The 17,242-nt window shown below is 39.0% G+C and overlaps 1 protein-coding gene across 1 annotated transcript in view; it reads left to right on the top strand.

The window, feature by feature from the left end:
• ADGRG7 (adhesion G protein-coupled receptor G7) overlaps positions 1 to 9,493 on the top strand; it is a 71,412-nt gene extending 61,919 nt beyond the window's left edge. Inside the window, exon 16 of the mRNA XM_005548295.5 lies at positions 8,814 to 9,493. Within this exon, the coding sequence (XP_005548352.3) occupies positions 8,814 to 9,071 (258 nt within the window). The 3' untranslated portion in view covers positions 9,072 to 9,493. The remainder of the gene's footprint in view (positions 1 to 8,813) is intronic.
• Positions 9,494 to 17,242: the final 7,749 nt, after the last annotated feature.

Raw genomic sequence — 17,242 nt, 5'->3', positions numbered from 1 at the left:
TTTTCTCCTATGCAAGGTGTTCATGGCAGCTCCTCACCATGATTGATGTAGACAGTGTTACAGTTGTTGCTGAAGGTTAGACTTCTGTGGGATTGGCTGAAGGTTTTCTTTCAATTCTTTTAAATTTATTTAGTCTGGTTTTATGGCCCAACATTTGGTCTACTTTGGTGAATAAAACATTTACTCTGGAAGAAAATGTGTATTCTGAAGTTGTTAAAGTATTCTAAAAAAGGTTGTGTCAAAGTGATTGTTAATGGTGCACAAATGTTCTATCCTTACCAATATTTTTGTCTGATTCTCTCAATTGCCAAAAAAGGGGTATTAAAATCTCCATCTATGATTGTAAATTTGTGTATTTCCTTAATTCTGTCCATTTTTGCATCACATATTTTGAGGTTCTACTATTAGATGCATACACATTTATTATTGTTATATCTTCTGGATGAGTTGATAATTTTATAATTTAGATAAAAAGGTTTCTTTACCTCCAATAATACTTTTTGTCATAAAATCTACTTTATCTGATATCCAACTTTATGCACATTGGTTGCATGATATATATGTTTTCATCCATTTACTCTCAATCTATTTGTGCCTTTATATTTTAAGTGTGTATCATGTAGACAGCAAATACAAGTCTTACCTTTTTATCCATCCTGGCAATCTCTTTTAATTGAGTGTTTAGCCCATTTAGATCTAATGTATTTTTTGATATAGGTTAATTTGTGTCTATCATTTTCCTATTTGTTTTCTGTGGTCATTCTATTTTTTATTCCTGTTTCTCCTTTTTTGCCTACTTTTGGATATATTTAATGTTATGAGGATTCTAACTTTAACTTATATTTCAGTTATTAAGCAATACTTCTTTGCATTTTTGTGGTCAATTTAGGGATACATTATACATCCTTAACTTTTCATTGTCAACTTAGAGCTAATATTTTACTACTTTCCAGTAATAGCTAAGAATCTTATAACAATATAAGTCCCCTTGCCATCTCCCTTCTCTCATATTATACCTTTATGTATTACATCTGCATACATTACAAACCCTACTATGCAATGTTCTTATTTTTGCTTTAGACATGTATTTTAAGGAAATTAAGAGAAAAGAATTTTTATATTCAGTCATATATCTATGATTTCTAGTATTCTTCATTCCTTTCTGAAAATCTGAATTTCATGAAGTGTTTTGTGGCATAATTTTACATTGGACTGAAGATACTTTTATTCCTTGAGTCTTATCTCAAGGACATACTTAACCAGAAACCTTCAAAAAATTAAATTCACACTTTGTTTTAAAATTCTGAAAAAAGTTATATATTTTTCCTTTGGAAATAATTCTGCAAAGGTAAACATCTGGATTTTGGCCACCAGATTTATAAAAATTTGGCCACCAAATTTATAAAAATAAATTTGTTTGACTTTGGAGAGTTGTTTTTTTTTTTTAAACTTTATAGTTATGTATTATGTGTGAAGAAATGTCAAGACTTTTAAATAAAACAAAGATGCATTATTGAATGGCATCTTTTATTTATTTATTTCTTTTTTTTTTTTTTTTTGAGACACGGTCTCACTCTGTCACCCAGACTGGAGTGAAGTGGCATGATCTCAGCTCACTGCAACCTCTGCCTCCTGGGTTCAAGCAATTCTCATACCTCAGTCTCCTGAGTACCTGGGATTACAGGCGTGTGCCAGCACACCTGGCTAATTTTTGTATTTTCAATACAGACAGGGTTTCACCATGTTGGCCAGGCTGGTCTCGAACTCCTGACCTCAAGTGATCCACCTGCCTCAGTCCCTGAAAGTGTTGGGATTACAGGCGTGAGTCACGGCACTGGATGTTGAAAGACATCTTGAAATCAGAATTTCTCTTTACACTTGTTAGCCTATGCCTCCTCCCACAGTGAACATTGCTCTTTACTGTGATGGAAGAGCAATGAAATTACTAAATGGCCTTTACTCTCTGTAGTACGGAAACGTGTCTTCTCTAAGCTGGCAGAATTCATTAAACTTCAGTGGAATGACACTTCTCCCTTAAAGTACTCACACCCTACCAGGATCATCTGTATGAACAAACATCACCACTGAACTGCCTGCACAGGGCAAGGAAAGGAGCCCCTTCTGAAAGCTCACTCCTGAAACTCCAGACCATGAACCCTAAAGGCAAGGGAATAATTCAAGGAATCCACATGATTGTTAGAACTTTTTTGAGAATTTTCAGTTTTGATATTTATTGAGATTACTTCCTAGTGATGCCAGTGGCAGACTATCTGAAGTGGCCGCTGCCATGACTCCGGCTGCAGTAGAGTACAGGCGCAGGCTATGGGTCCTCAAGTGCAGATGCTGAGGCAGGCAGTCCCCAGAGCCTGCCCCAGGGAGCGCCCCCAGAGTCCACCGCCCTGGGAACCCGCCCCTGGGAGCTGCCGTGATGGGGCCGGGCCCAGCCGCCCACCAGTGGAGCAGTGCAGTCGGGCAGGCAAGGAAGAGCAAGCAGAGAGGGGCCCCGGGTGGAACTGGGCCTGGGGCGGTGCCACACTTGCACATGGAACGTGGGGGCCAGGCCCGAGATGTAGAGCTGGGGTCACGCTTCAGCGGACTGGGGTGGGAAGCGGGAGCAGTGCCCACTTCGAGGACCCAGCGAGCAACGTGGCCACCGCGCCCAACCCGCCGACGGTGCCAAGTTCCTGCGCCTCGGGAACAGTCCGTGTTCCTGGTCACCCGAGGCTGCGTCCTCAAGATGTGCTCCACATCAAGGTGACCGATGAGCCTGACGTTTCCAATGGCCAGGTCCAGGGCCCAAGATCTGCTCCCGGAGGTGCCCTCCAGGCAGGGCCATGAGCCAGGCAAGGGGGAGCCCCAGGCAGTCCCTGACTGCTGGGGCCGCAAGAAGAACTTGCAGTGACGTCACCCCTGCCCCGGTCGCTGGCCCGGGCCCAGCAAGGACCTGAAGCTCCCACTCCAGGCTGTGAGGAGGGGCTGCCAGGGCTACACACTCCACTGAGCCAGCGGGAATCGGGGACAAGCGGGAGCCCCACGTCTTCTCAGTTGGCAGGGTGGGAGCTCCCTGGGTGCAGCTGCAGCTGCCTTGTCGCAGCTGCTGACCGAGGCATCTTTGCATTCTCAGGGGTCCGGGAAGACCCCCCTGCCTGACTTCCATGAATAGAGGCAGGAGGCAGACCGGCTCTTGGGCGGAAGGGGGCGGGTCCGTGGTGAAGCCCCACCTTAAAGCCGGGGAGGGCCTGATGACCAGCTGTAGTGAAGAGCGACCCTCTCTGCTAAGAGCTGAGCACTCATCGGAACACCCTGGCTAAGGAGAGGAGCTACCCACTGCGGTTGCGGGTGTCCTCTGAGCTGTTCCATCACTCAATAAAGCTCCCTTTCGTCCTGCTCACCCTCCACTTGTCTGCATACCTCATTCCGGATGCAGGACAAGAACTAGAAACCCACCAGAACGGCAGGGCTAAAAGAGCTGTAACACAAACAGGGCAGGGCTGAAACATGCCCTTTGCTCTCCACATTGTGGGCAACAAGGAGGGGAGGGAGGAGAGAAGAGCTGTGGCCCTTCGGGGAGCCCAGACCTAGGAGCTCCCTGAGCCAGGTTTGTGACACCCTCTTTAGGGCTCTGAGGTTCCTGGTGTCTCCAAGCTTCTGAGTGTCACCGGCTTCCCTGGTGTTAGCCATGCAAGCTGCTTATGGTAAGCCTGGTCCAGCTGCAGCCTCGCAGGTAGCTGGCGCTTGTGCCAGTGCCTGGAGCTGCCTGCCCCACCGCGGCTGGCCTGCCTGGCTGTGCACAGTGGCCGGACCCCATGCTCGCTCACACAGCCCTTGCCGCTCCACACATGGCTCATCCTTGGCAGGTGTGGGATCCAGGCGGGTAGCTAAGCCAAGCACAGCCTGCCAGGCCGAGTGGGAGGAATGAGCCCAGTGGACCAGAGCTAAACTTTGGCAAAGGTGCCACTGGCCACATATATTTCTGTCTGGTGAAACAACACCCCAAGGATCCCGTAACACTAACAATACTTTTTAAAGGTGCTTGTTATCTTCAGTTCTCAAATTATTTTGTAATAAAACCTCATTTACCTTTAACTTGTTCATCAGAGACTGAAAGAGGTGTGTAAAACTTCCTTTTATTCTATTTGTCTATTAATTTTTCTTCTGACTGTTTTAGCAATTTGTCTTTATACAATTCAATGCTGTATTATCACGTTCCTGTTAATTCATGGATATGGTATTTTATATATCTATGGAGCATTATACGTTTCAGCAGTATAAAAAGTCTCTCAGTCCCAGTTTATCTTGAAATCTGATTTTCCGTATAGCAATGTAGCAAATTCTAGTTTGTTTTTATTTCATTTTATCTAATTTATTTATGCTAGTTCCCTTATTTTTAAGTTTTCTCATCACTTTGTTTTTAACTTATCTCTTTTTAGATCCTGCATATTTAGATTTGTTTGTTTTTGATAATTTTCTCATAGTTTTTCCATTTTATCTATTTATTTATGTATCGAGACAGGGTCTTGCTCTGTCACCCAGGCTGGAATGCAGTGACACAATCCCAGCTTACTGCAGCCTCAATCTCCTGGACTCAAGTGATCCTCCCACCTCAACCTCCCAAGTAACTGTGACTACAGGCACGTGGCTCCATGCCTGCCTGATTTTTTTTTTTTCAATTTTTTTACAGAGATAGGGTTTCACTATGTTGTCCAGGCTGTTCTTGAACTTCTGGGCTCAAGTGGTCATCCTGCCTCAGCTTCCCAAAGTGTTGGGATTATAGGCCTGAGCCCCTGTGCCTGACCAGGTTTGCCATTTTATTAAAAATGTTAAACGTTTGGCTATTTAGTTAAATACTAGCTATTAAAACTAATGTTTGTTTTTATTGTGTTATCTTAGTATTTTTTCCCTGTACATGTATCACTGCCTCCTTAGTTTTATATATTGTGTTATATAAATTATGTTTTTTAGTATAACTTCCTCTATTTGGAGTATTTTCATTCTATTTTAAATTCTACTAATTATAATCTTTGTTTATTAAATATTACTACAACTTATAAGATACAAATTTCAATTTCCAGAGTAAAACAATAGATACTGATTTCTCTCTTTTTCAGGTAATAATATTAACACAGTTTAACTGCTTCTTGCAGTTTTGTTGGTACAATTTAAAATTTATCATGTTGTAGTTAAGTTATACTGTCTACATTATTGTCTTTTAAGAAATATTTATAATACTTAGATTATGTTTGATAATTATATTAACTGTATTTTCTTATACTTAACTCTATGTTTAAATGTTTTTAATGTTTTGCCAGTCCTTTTATATTGGAATGTCCTGTTATTTTGACTTTCTTACTTTAAGGAGTCTCTCATTAATGGTAGTGATTTTTGAGTAACTATTTAGTGGTTAGTTGGTAAACATTAATGAGGACTTTTCCAGTTGATAATTTTTCTTTAGATACCATGACACATAAACTATGAATTAGCTTGGCATTTAATTCTTGGCAATCACCTTTATTCATTGACACTCTATAGACGTGTGGAAATTTTATGTTGTGAAAATAAAGCCTGAGAAGGAAACAAAATTCTTATATTTTCCCCCATTTTTATGTCATCTCTTTTTAAAAATAAATTATTTTGAAATAATTTTAGACCCATAAGAAGTTGCAAATAGTATGGAGAATTCCCCTGTACCCTTTACTCAACTTTTCCAATGATCACATCTTACGTAACTTTAATACATTATCAAAGTGACATTGATACAATCTACACAGATTATTTATTGATGGGCTTTATTTCTTTGTGGTGCTCATTCTAGCTTTATTAACTATCAACTAAATGAAGAAATATGACTCATTATCAAATAAAAATATTGTTTTATAAATGTTTTTGTCCCCTCTGCTTTTTACCGTATAAAATTAACTTTTTATGTATACTCTTCTCATCTCCACAACTAGAATATCAGTTCTCTGAGTGCAAGGAACTTGCTTGTGCATATCTTTCACAGTAGATAACATCTTTATTGAATATCAGGATGGGCTATTCTGTATTTCTTGAAGAAACTGCAGTTTTGATGACTATCCCATTAAGTTGCTAAGAACGGTAACTACGGTGTGAACCTGGTGTCATGTTGGCTGTTTCTGGCTATGGTAAAATGTCATTGAGGAGGACAGTCTTTGATATAAAATGGAAATTGTTAGAAAGGCATTTGATCAGACTATATAATGCAGTTGGGGAGCTGCCTGGCTTTTTGAATTGCTACCACCATATTTAATGCCTCTAAGAACCTCATCCTTTATCCCAGGTAGCCCTCTCCAGCACCTTTTAGGATTAATTCTCTTAGATAATGGAGGGGTGCCTGCTACTAAATATACATGGATATAACTCAGTTCTTTACGATTGTCAATATCTAATGGAAACTCCTAGAAGGTCGATAAATAGGGTAAGCCTAGTCTGACATTGCCAATTGATTCATGGGCTTGTTGCCCAGAGTGAGCAGGAATTTAGGGAGGAATCTGAATGAAGGCATAGTCAAGGATATTCTCTTCTCCATGCATAGGAAGGGGACATTATAAAAGAGAGGTCCGTAACAAAATGTTAATGGTAAAATGGTAAAAATTGTTAATGGTAAAATGATAAAAATTATACATGGTAAAATAGAGTGTGACAATGTGGCAAGGACATGGAGCTAAAAGTCAGGAAACTTAGGCTGTTATCCAGCTTTACCATTGATTCCTATGATTACAGGAAAATCACATAACCTCTGTAGGTGAGCTATGCAAAATACAAAATACGGTAGGGGGGCAATATGTGTGTTAAAATCAACACAGTGTTTTGTGAAATGGATTTGAATATTACTTACATCAGAACTTACATAGTATGTTAAAATGCTGATTCCTGGGCCTCACCACTTATCTACTCAATCAGAATCTACAGGCATAGGAGCTGGGACTCTTCATTTTAAACAAGGACCTCAGGTGATTTCTATGTACATTGAAGTGTAGGAATAACTAGATTTGTTCACACATAAAACTTCTAGATTTAGAATGCTATAATTCTAATAAATAAACATTTACTATTTGCTACAGATATTACTTAGAAGGCACAATTTGATCTTTGTGTTAGTGGTAATCAGTCTGGCCTACACATTTTTTCTTTTCAAATAGTATTTTTGGGATTTTAGGAAGCACGGAAATATTGGGAGTCCACCCAAACAGGTCCAACAGGATGGTGTTTTTATGAATTATCCATGGTCTAAGATCTTTTCCTAATTATTGTACCAACAGAAATTTGATTGAATCTTAGTTTTACCTTAGAATTTAAATTCTGGAAAAATCAGATGAAATAGTGTATGCCACAAAAAAAGATGGTTTTCTAGAGACTGGATTTCTCATGTGCCCCAAATAAATTTCTCTCCCTTGAACAATCAGGATGGCCAATGACTACTCCTGCCCTTCTGAAACCTGTGTATCCAAGCACACACTCTCATAAGGGCCTTTCTTCTGATGTATTAGATACCACCTGTTGAGTAATAAGGAAGCTATTTTTTCTACTTTTGGCCAGAGACTCTTGCCAACACTTACTGATATTTTAGTCAAGCTATCAGGGTCTTTCTATAGTACCAGAAGTCTCCAATAACAGTACTGACAGAATACGATTCCAAAAATAAACTCTTAAAAGGGTTGGGGCCCTATAGATGCCAATGTGGGAGACATCCATGGATATTTATTTTTAAAAATAACTTTTCATTTTGAAATGATTTAATAAAAAATTTTGGACAAATAGTACAGCTCCCACATATTCTTTGTCCAGCTTTCCCAAATGATAGTATCTTATATGGCCATGGTATACTGTCAAAATCAAGAAACTGACATTGACACAATATTATCAACTTAACTACAGATGCTATTTAATCTGTCATTTCCACAAAGGATATTAATAAAGAATTAACAGAGGCATCTTAAAAACTATGATACACTTTGCAGTCACTTTCTATTACAGTTACAGGCAACAGTGTAGGTAGCACTGTATATTGGATAGAGGAGGGGTTTTGGAGCCAAACATGTAAGAATTCAATTCCAGACTTCACTGAGTACTGGTTGGGTGATCTTGGACAAACTACTTAGTTTATCTGAACTTTAGTTTCCTTATCTGAAACATGTGGATGATAAGGCTTGTTGTATTGGGTTGATGTGAGGATTACATGAGAATGATCAAATGGGGAGGATTAAGTGAAAAGCAAGGGTCTGATACTAATATGACTTCAATAAATGGTAGTTTTTACTGGAAACATGTAGAAAATATTCAGTGTTTTGTGGCTCAATTTCTCATGTATATCTGGTCTTCATATGTAAAGTACAGAAAAGCAGTGACTAGAAGGGCTTTACATTTTTTTGTCCTTAAGTGCACAAATTTCTAGTTATGTTACTAAAACTCAAAGAAATATGGAATCACAGAATGTTAGAACTGGAAGAAGAATTAGGTATTTCATAGTTAATCTTCTTCCTTCAGAAAGTTGAAGATTATCAGGATTAGGAAATAAGCACATTTACACAGCCAGCTAGTGGCAACCCAGGACCTGAACACAGATCTCCTACGTCTGCTGTTGTACTATTCCATGTAGATCTTTGTATATGGGAAAAACTTTGCCGCAAGCCTGTTAGATTAAAAAGTGCATGGCAGCTGCAGACTGGCAAATTCAAGTTGGGGAAGTGCCATGCAGATGAGAAGAATGGGTAGCAGAGTGAAATAAAATGTCTTCCTTGACACTGTGTCTCAGCACTTACCGTTGGGTTGTTGAACTGTTGTTCTATCTGCAGGGATTGCAAATTTTTTTCCTGCACACTGTTAGAACAAAAATCTTCCAGACTGAAGCTTCCAAAGTGTTGACGTTGCTATCGTCTATTGGGGGAAAGAAGTCATTGTCTTCAGTGACTCGGCTGAGGCTGCGTATAAGGATGTATAACTTCCTCAGGTCATTGCCAACCCTACATGAACACTTTAGGCTACTGGAAACCTCTCCGAGTACTGAGGACATCACACTCTCTGAAAGTGACAAAGCAAAGCAAAGCATCTAGACGGTAAAACTTACCTGTTGTGGTCTTTTTAATCAACTCGTTTGAGTTTTATCTGTTTCTCTCCTTTATTTCCCAGTCATCTCAGAAAGTCTTCCTCAATGTATTTTGCTTAGGATTAAGAATTAGATAAAACCTGTTGTTTATTATTATTCAGGATAATGGACTTGGTAGTTTTTCTATTTTTCAATAGATTTGTACTTGAATGAGGTGAAGAATTTCACAAAACATACAAGAGTACCATTGTTCCTTATATCGTTAAATCTTTGTGACACACTTTGACAAAAATGTAGAACTTATAACAAATTCTTTTACAAGTTACTAAAAAGGACACAAAGAGAAAAATTCACCTTCCAGAACAAAATTATTCCTGATGAACAGTGTTTGGGGATTTGCTTGTATGTATTAAACTTTTGACCTCTAAATATTTTACAGTTGTATGTGCTTGTACTTTTATTTCCAATGAAGAATTTGGCACCAATTCAACCTTTGGAAAGGGATATATTTTTCTGTTAAAAAAAAAATTATGTTTTGTGACCAGGGTAATTGGCTCTGTAAGAAATGGGCAGCGAGACAGGTTAGTTTGTTAGTAAATGGATATTTCCTTCCAGTTCTTTTTTTTTTTTTTTTTTTTTTTTGAGACGGAGTCTCCCTCTGTCGCCCAGGCTGCAGTGCAGTGGTCAGATCTCAGCTCACTGTAAGCTCCGCCTCCCGGGTTCACGCCATTCTCCTTCCTTCCAGTTCTTAATATATCTGCCCTTTCATGGAAGTGACACTGAGACCCCCAAAATGAGAACTTAGTCATAATCATTGTTTATGGCTTTTAAAAGATTTAACTTCTCATGGAAAGTCAAACACTTGAATTACGAATGGCTTCCTCATAAAAAAATGGCCTCCATTTGGGTAGGGAGCATTCCCACTGGACTTAGGATATATAGTCTTTAAATTGCTGTTTTCTGTTTTGCCATAAGTGAGACAACTGCTGTCAGTGCACGGAATTCAGAGATTAACAAATGTCATGTGGGCTTGGCACTCCCCAAAGAATGTGTGTTTTTTAGAGAAATAGTTGTAAAAGACTGTTGGGTTCCTGGGCAAGCCAACAAGAGCCTATATTTACAGGAGAACAGAAAAAAGTAAAGGGAAGAGAATAAAGAGTAAAAGCAGACCTCAAAAGCCAGTGTTCTTAGTGGCATCATAGGGCTGCACCTAAATAGTAGCAGGGCACAGGGAAAATGATAAGATGTGGTTGACTCAAAATTTGTATTCAGATGAAAATAAACCTCAAGTAAGGGCCACTTTAAATGTTAAAAAAAAAAAAATCACCAAAGAGCCATATTTAGCCTGAGGGTAAGTGTACGTGTTTCCCTTTGTAATTACAGTTGTTTTTTTTGCACTTTTTTAAAGCGCTTTTGGGGCATAGTAACTAAAATTCCATAAAATGTTGCTGAAATACTGGGCTATAAATGTGCAAGCTCCACATTCAATTGTGACTAATTCAGGTGGACATGGATATTCCTCTGTCTACCCTGAAATGAATGCTACCACTAGGAAATAATTCCTTTGATTTAAATCATTGTCTCGTGCACTGGTCAGCAATTTTCAGTTTAATGATAGAAACCCAACTCAAATTAGGTTAAAGGTGAAAGGTAATTTAATGGATCGGTTAATGTAGAGTCCAAGGACCGAGTTGGTAGGATTACTGTATGTTTTAGTTTGCCTGGGCAAGTCCCAATTTGTGCCTGTTTTTCTGAGTTAAGCATGACTAGCAGCCCCTTTTACCTTCAAGTGTCATGGTTTGAGTTACAAAATATATGATAATGCTAACTTTAGGTCTATTTAGAACAAGTGATGTGGGAGGGGGCAGGGAAGTGCTGGGTAGAGAAGGGCAGGGTCCCTGGTGAGGGCTCCACCCTTGGGCCTGTTCCCATGGACCTAAGTGAGAACAGGCACTCCTGTTTTCATGCCCAAATGTTGCATTTTCCAAGGTCACTCTGGCCCACATGACCCCCATCCTGTGCCCATATAAACCTGAGACCTTAGCGACACACACATAAGCAGCTGAACATTGAGAGGAGCAGAGGAACAGAGCGGTGGAGAATGGTGGGGTGGTGTGGCAGAGAAGGAGGGAAGAGGCTTCTGAACGTTGGCCAAGGACAGCCAGACTCCAGGGGAAGATCACCTTCCCACTCCATTCCCCTCTTCCAGCTCCTCATCCACCTCACTGAGAGCCACCTCCACCACTCAGTGAAAACTCGCACTCATCCTTCAAGCCCATGTGTGATTCGATTTTGCCAGTCCACTAGGCAAGAACTCAGGATACAGAAAGCTATCACACTGGCCCTCTGCCCTGGCGATAAGGCAGAGGGGCTTATTGAACTGATTAACACCAGCTGTCTGCAGATGGCAAGGCTGAAAGAGCACACTGTAACACACAACCACTTGGGCTCTGGGAGTGGCAGACACCCACCCATGGATGGTGCCGTGGGATTGAGTCCCAAATGCTTTCCCCACGACCTCTTCACCTGCCTGTCTACATGTTCCGCCTGGGAGGCACGGAGCCCAGGGAGCCACACCCCTGTCACATGCCCTGTGACGTGGATAAGGGAACTCTATCCTTTCACAGGGAGTGCTAAGAATGTGTCAGATATTCTTTTTCTCTCTGTTTCCTGGCTCCGTGTGCTTCTGTGTTTGATGTGATTCTAAAATTGGGTTTAGGTAGCTGGAAATTGGCTATTGGCATCCCTAATCTTACAGCCTAATGATCTAACAGGAAGAGACATTTATTCTCTTAGTATCCACAAGTAAAATCTCATGGAATGACTCTAATTCTAGTAATCATTCCAGCAGGAAAAAAGAAAGCACATTAAGTATTTAAAATAAAATTTTAAAGCAGACAGTTGGTTTCGCGGTGTTTAACAAGCTCAGAGACAAATTGGAGAATGAGGCAGGAAATGTAGAGATTAGCAAAATGAGAAAGTAGAAACCTCTCTTAAGCCAGAGAGATAAACTAAGAAGAATTTCCATAGCCAGGGCCTGCGGCTGAAATCGGGAGGGGGGCCAATGGTGGGAGCTGGAGCCAAAAAGAGACAGCCTGCTCTACCCAGAAAAAATAACCGGAGAAGAATCCTGGCTTCCCCTTTCCTCCTGTCCTGCAGCCTCCCATCAGCATCGTCCATTGGCTGCAGCCTGCTGAGCCAGGGCCAAGTCCCCCTGTATTACCCAATACAACAGGTGCAGGGAGAGGAGAGAACTGAGGGCAAACAGGCCCAGGACTGGCATATCTTGCTTGGGTCGTGTACCCACAGGCATTGTGTTCCGGGAATATTGCTCCAGCTTGGGTCACATACCCACTGTGAAGTGGAGCGATGGAAGATGACTTGCTTGACAGGATATCATGGACCGGAGAAAGGAAACTTACATCAGAGAAGGGATGTTGGCATCAAAACATAAAAGAACTTCTACTACACTCCCTGACAAAGTACAAATACCCCCTGGGAAAGAACTACTTTAAAACTTGTCAGTCATCTCGCTTGTCTGAGCAGGGTTTTAATAGGGTCGGTAGGGAGATCAAGAAATTAGGGAGACCAAGAAATTATTTGGTGCCTTGGAAGTTGAGGAGCAAAAAGAGGAATTAGAAGAGCAGAAAGGTGACTTACTTTAAAAAAAGGATATTGCAGGAAAGAGAGACTCAAGGCACTGCAGAACTGGTTTCTGTGATATTGTATATGGGCAGCTGTGCCTTTCAGTGTTTTCTGGTTTATTTTGTGTGATCGTTGTGACCAATAGCCTTTGTTTTTGGTTGTGGTGGCTTGTGCAGTTTCTTTGGGGAACAAACCATCCCGACCTTTGCGTTTCCTTTTCTGGGTCTTAAGTGACAATTCAGAGTTCACTGTTAAACTGTCAGAGTTTGGATTGCTTTTTCTCTTACCTTTCCTATTTTAAAGTTAAAGTTGCCTCTTTTTTTTTTTTTTTTTCTTCCCTGTCACCAACAAAGGGAGATCATTCTCAAGTTCATTGCTATCAGCTTGTCATTGTCTCATTCAGAAGAGCTTGGCATTTTTTGTAAGTGTTTGGGAAACCTGAGACAGAAATGTCAACTGGATTTTACTGGTCTGTCGAACACTGGAGCCCTCTGGCTCTGTGGAAACCCCTTAATGTAACCTTTTAGTTCCTATGGCTCCTCAGAGGAGGTCCAAGACAATTCCATACTGGAGGTTGCGGGGAGGGGGTTACTGAGAGAGGAAACTGCTGTAACAATTTCAGCTTTAAAAAATATTCACATATAACTCAATAGCAAAAAAAACCCAAAAACAACAACAACAACAAAAAAACCAAAAACCAAAAACCAAAACCAAAATAAAACAAAAAACCTGATTAAAAAATGAGCAAAGAACCTGAGTAGACATTTTCCCAAAGAACACCTATAAGTTGCCAACAAGTATAAGAAATGATGTTGAACATCACTAACCATCAGGGAAATGCAAATGAAAGCCACAATAAGATATCCCTTCATACCTGTTAGAATGGCTATGATCAATAATGTTAAAAGACAACAGGTGTTAGCTAGGATGTGGAGAAAAGGGAATCCCTTTACACTGTTGGTGGGATTGAAATTGGTACACCCACTATAGAAAACAGTATGAATGCTCCTCAAAAAATTACAAAGAGAACTACCATATGACCCACAATCCCTTTGCTGGGTGTATATCCAAAGGAAATGAAATCAGTACTTCAGAGAGAGATTTCTGCTCCCACGTTTATTGTGGTATTATTCATGATAGCTAAGATATACAAACAACATAAGTGTCCATTGAAGGATGGATAAAAAAATTATGATACACACACACACACACACACACACACACACACACACACACAATGGAGTACTATTCAGCCTCTAAAAAGAAGGAGGTACTGCTATTTGTAATAACATGATTAACCTGAAGGATATTATGATATGTGAAATAACTCAGACACAGAAAGAAATATACTGCATGGTCTCACTTACATGTAGAATCTAAAAAGAAGTCAAACTCATAGTAACAGAGAGTAGAATGGACTGGGACTGGGAAGTTGGGGGAAAGGGGAGATGTTGGTCAAATTGTACAACATTCAGTTATAGGATAAATAAGTTCTGGAGATATAATGTACAGCATGGTGACTATAGTTGATAACAGTGTATTATACACTTGAAATTTGCTGGGATTAGAAAATGCAATATTCACAAAGCATATCTTTTACAAAAGCAAAATCCATAATTCCCTAACTTTGACTATTTTCTATTTTTCCAAAATTCCTATGCTCTTTGTCTGAACACATAAGAATTTTACATAACTAATGACAATACATGATTTGATTTTCACTTATTACCTAGTTATGCAGTCTTCTTAATTATTGCATAATATAATTTACTAAGTTGTTTCCCTATTATTGTATGTTTATATCATTTTAATATTTAACATTGTAGTGACACTATGATGAATAAACTAGTGCATATATTTTTTCCTTTCTTTTTCATTATTTCCTTAAGATAAATTATCTTGACTCAGATAAATGTGCCAAATTCTCTTGACCAGATAAATTTAAGACCCTAGTGTATATTGGTATATTGTTTAGAAAACATTGCAAGAATGTATAATGTCATCAACATTTGGAGGACCATAAACTTTTTTAATATAGTTGTTTATTTCGGTATTTTCTTATTTATATTTTTTACCCATTTTCAATTGAGCTGTTGTAATTTTTTCTCAGAAATTTGTGTTTCTTATCTATTATAGATCTTAGTCTTTTAGCTATTAATTTGGTGGAAATATTTCTTCCAGTTTATTGTTTTCTTCTCTTTTTAGAATAATGAAATGATTACTCTGGATTTGATTGGAAATGTCCAAAAGATTAATAGAACATTTAGGATTTTCTGAGTTTATATGCCTTTACCCAGGCAGAATGATTTTTCATGTTAGATTAAGAAATATGTTAAGAACTATGCAGAAACTTCTAAAATGTAGAACAGTGGCATAAATATGCCACGTGACATCAGATGACTTATGTATGACATATGACATCTCTAACCCTTCTTTACATCAGATAGCAGTTGAGTGGGGTTCCAGGACAAAGTTATTTTTTCCTTTCGAATGTTTTCTGTCTCTTTGTGTCCACCTGCCTTTTCTTAAAAAGAAAACACTAAATCTTGGAGAAGTTTTACTAGCAATTATTAATTAGAAACAATTTTAAAACCATGGGGAGGTTCAAAGTAATGTTACAAATGTGACATCTACATTACTTCATTTACTTATGTACCTATTATAATGTGTAATTGAAAAAAGATATAAAAGTTGCTGAAAAACTGATTAAGAAGTCAGGAGTAAGGGAAAATAAGAATAGAAACAAAAAGTATGAGGCCAGGGATGAGAATAATACCCAAGAATCATAATCTTGTAATTTTGTTAGGAATCAGCCACAAATTAGACTGTAAGCTTTTTAACACTCAACATAAATAAATATAGAAATATATAAAAATATAGAAATATTACAACATAAATATAGAAATATAACATAAATATAGAAATATTACATAAATATGGACATATAGAAATATTACAAGTCTATCTCTTAACAATTAAACCACAATTTCTTGGCGAAAATACAATTATTTTAACAGTACATGAAATTGGCATTAAGTTTCTTTGAAAACGTCCATTTGAATATATTACCAAATCAGAGGGCAAACTATGTTGAATGAACAGAGACCAAGATGAGACTGTTATATCTCATTTGTAAATTTAGTATATTCGCATACATGCCTGCAAGTCTGCTAAGTGCATACACTGAAAAGTTATGTATAATCAGTGTTACTCTGAAGTTACACAATACTATGTACACATAAAGGCACACTTAATGCACCAAAGGAAACGTTAGTATCAAAAGTGGATCAGTGAGGAGTTTGTTGTTGTTGTTTGTTTGTTTGAGATGGAGTTTTGCTCTGTGGCCCAGCCTGGAGTGCAGCGGCACCATCTTCGCTCACTGCAACCTCCGCCTCCCGGGTTCAAGTGATTCTTCTGGCTCAGCCTCCCCAGTAGCTGGGACTACAGGCATGCGCCACCACGCCTGGATAATTTTTGCATTTTTAGTAGAGACGGGATTTGACCATGTCGGCCAGAATGGTCTCGAACTCCTGACCTCATGATCCGCCCGCCTTGGCCTCCCAAAGTGCTGGGATTACAGGCTTGAGCCACCGGGCCAGGCCTTTTTTTTGTTTGTTTTTGTCTTTTGTCTTATATTTGTGTTCCTTAATTTTGACTAGTGAAATTAGTTTTCATTTTGCTTGTTTGCTTTGGTGGAGGGTTTGCTCTCTTTCATTTTTAAATTAATTTTATTGATGTATCATTTACATACAATAAATATACTCATTTTAAGTGCACAATTAGATGAGTTCTAACAAATTCATACACCTGTAAAACCACTGTGCCAGACAAGATTAAACATGTTTCCATGACTGCATAACATTCCTTGATGACTTTTCCCCTATTCTCAGCCCCAGGCAAGCACTGATCTGCTTTCCATCATCAGATACACACAGTTCTGTCTCTTCCAGAATATCACACGAATCATACAGTATGTCCTCTTCTGAGTCTAGGTTATCTCACTCGGGATATTTTTGAGATTCATCTATATTGTTGTGTGTATCAGTGGTTAGTTTCTTTTTATTGCTAAGTAGTATTTGTTTGGATATACCACAATTTGTTTATGCATTCACCAGTTCATGGGCATTTTGTTGTTTCTAAGTTTTGACTATTGTGAATTAAAGCGCTATTAACATTGTTATACAAGTCTTTGTGTGGATATATTTATTCTCTCTCTCTCTTGAAATACCTGGCCATGTGCGGTGGTTCACACCTGTAATTCCAGCAATTTAGGAGGGCAGGATTGCTTGAGCTCAGGAGTTTGAGACTAGCCTGGGCAAGAAGGTGAAACCCCATCTCTGAATCTAAAAAAAAATTAAAAAATAAGAAATATGTAGTGAAATTGCTGAGTCATAGAGTAAGTGTATACTTACCTTTATAAGTAACCACCAAACAGTTTTCTAAAATGTTTGCACCATTTTATGCTCCCAACAGCAATATATGAAAGTTTTGAAGTCCAATTTGTGAATTATTTCAGAAACTGAAAGTAGTTTA

This window comes from Macaca fascicularis, chromosome 2 (assembly GCF_037993035.2).
Source record: "Macaca fascicularis isolate 582-1 chromosome 2, T2T-MFA8v1.1".
Taxonomy (NCBI): domain Eukaryota; kingdom Metazoa; phylum Chordata; class Mammalia; order Primates; family Cercopithecidae; genus Macaca; species Macaca fascicularis.
The sequence above is the reverse complement of the archived record's forward strand: the minus strand, read 5'-3'. Positions and strand labels throughout refer to the sequence as shown.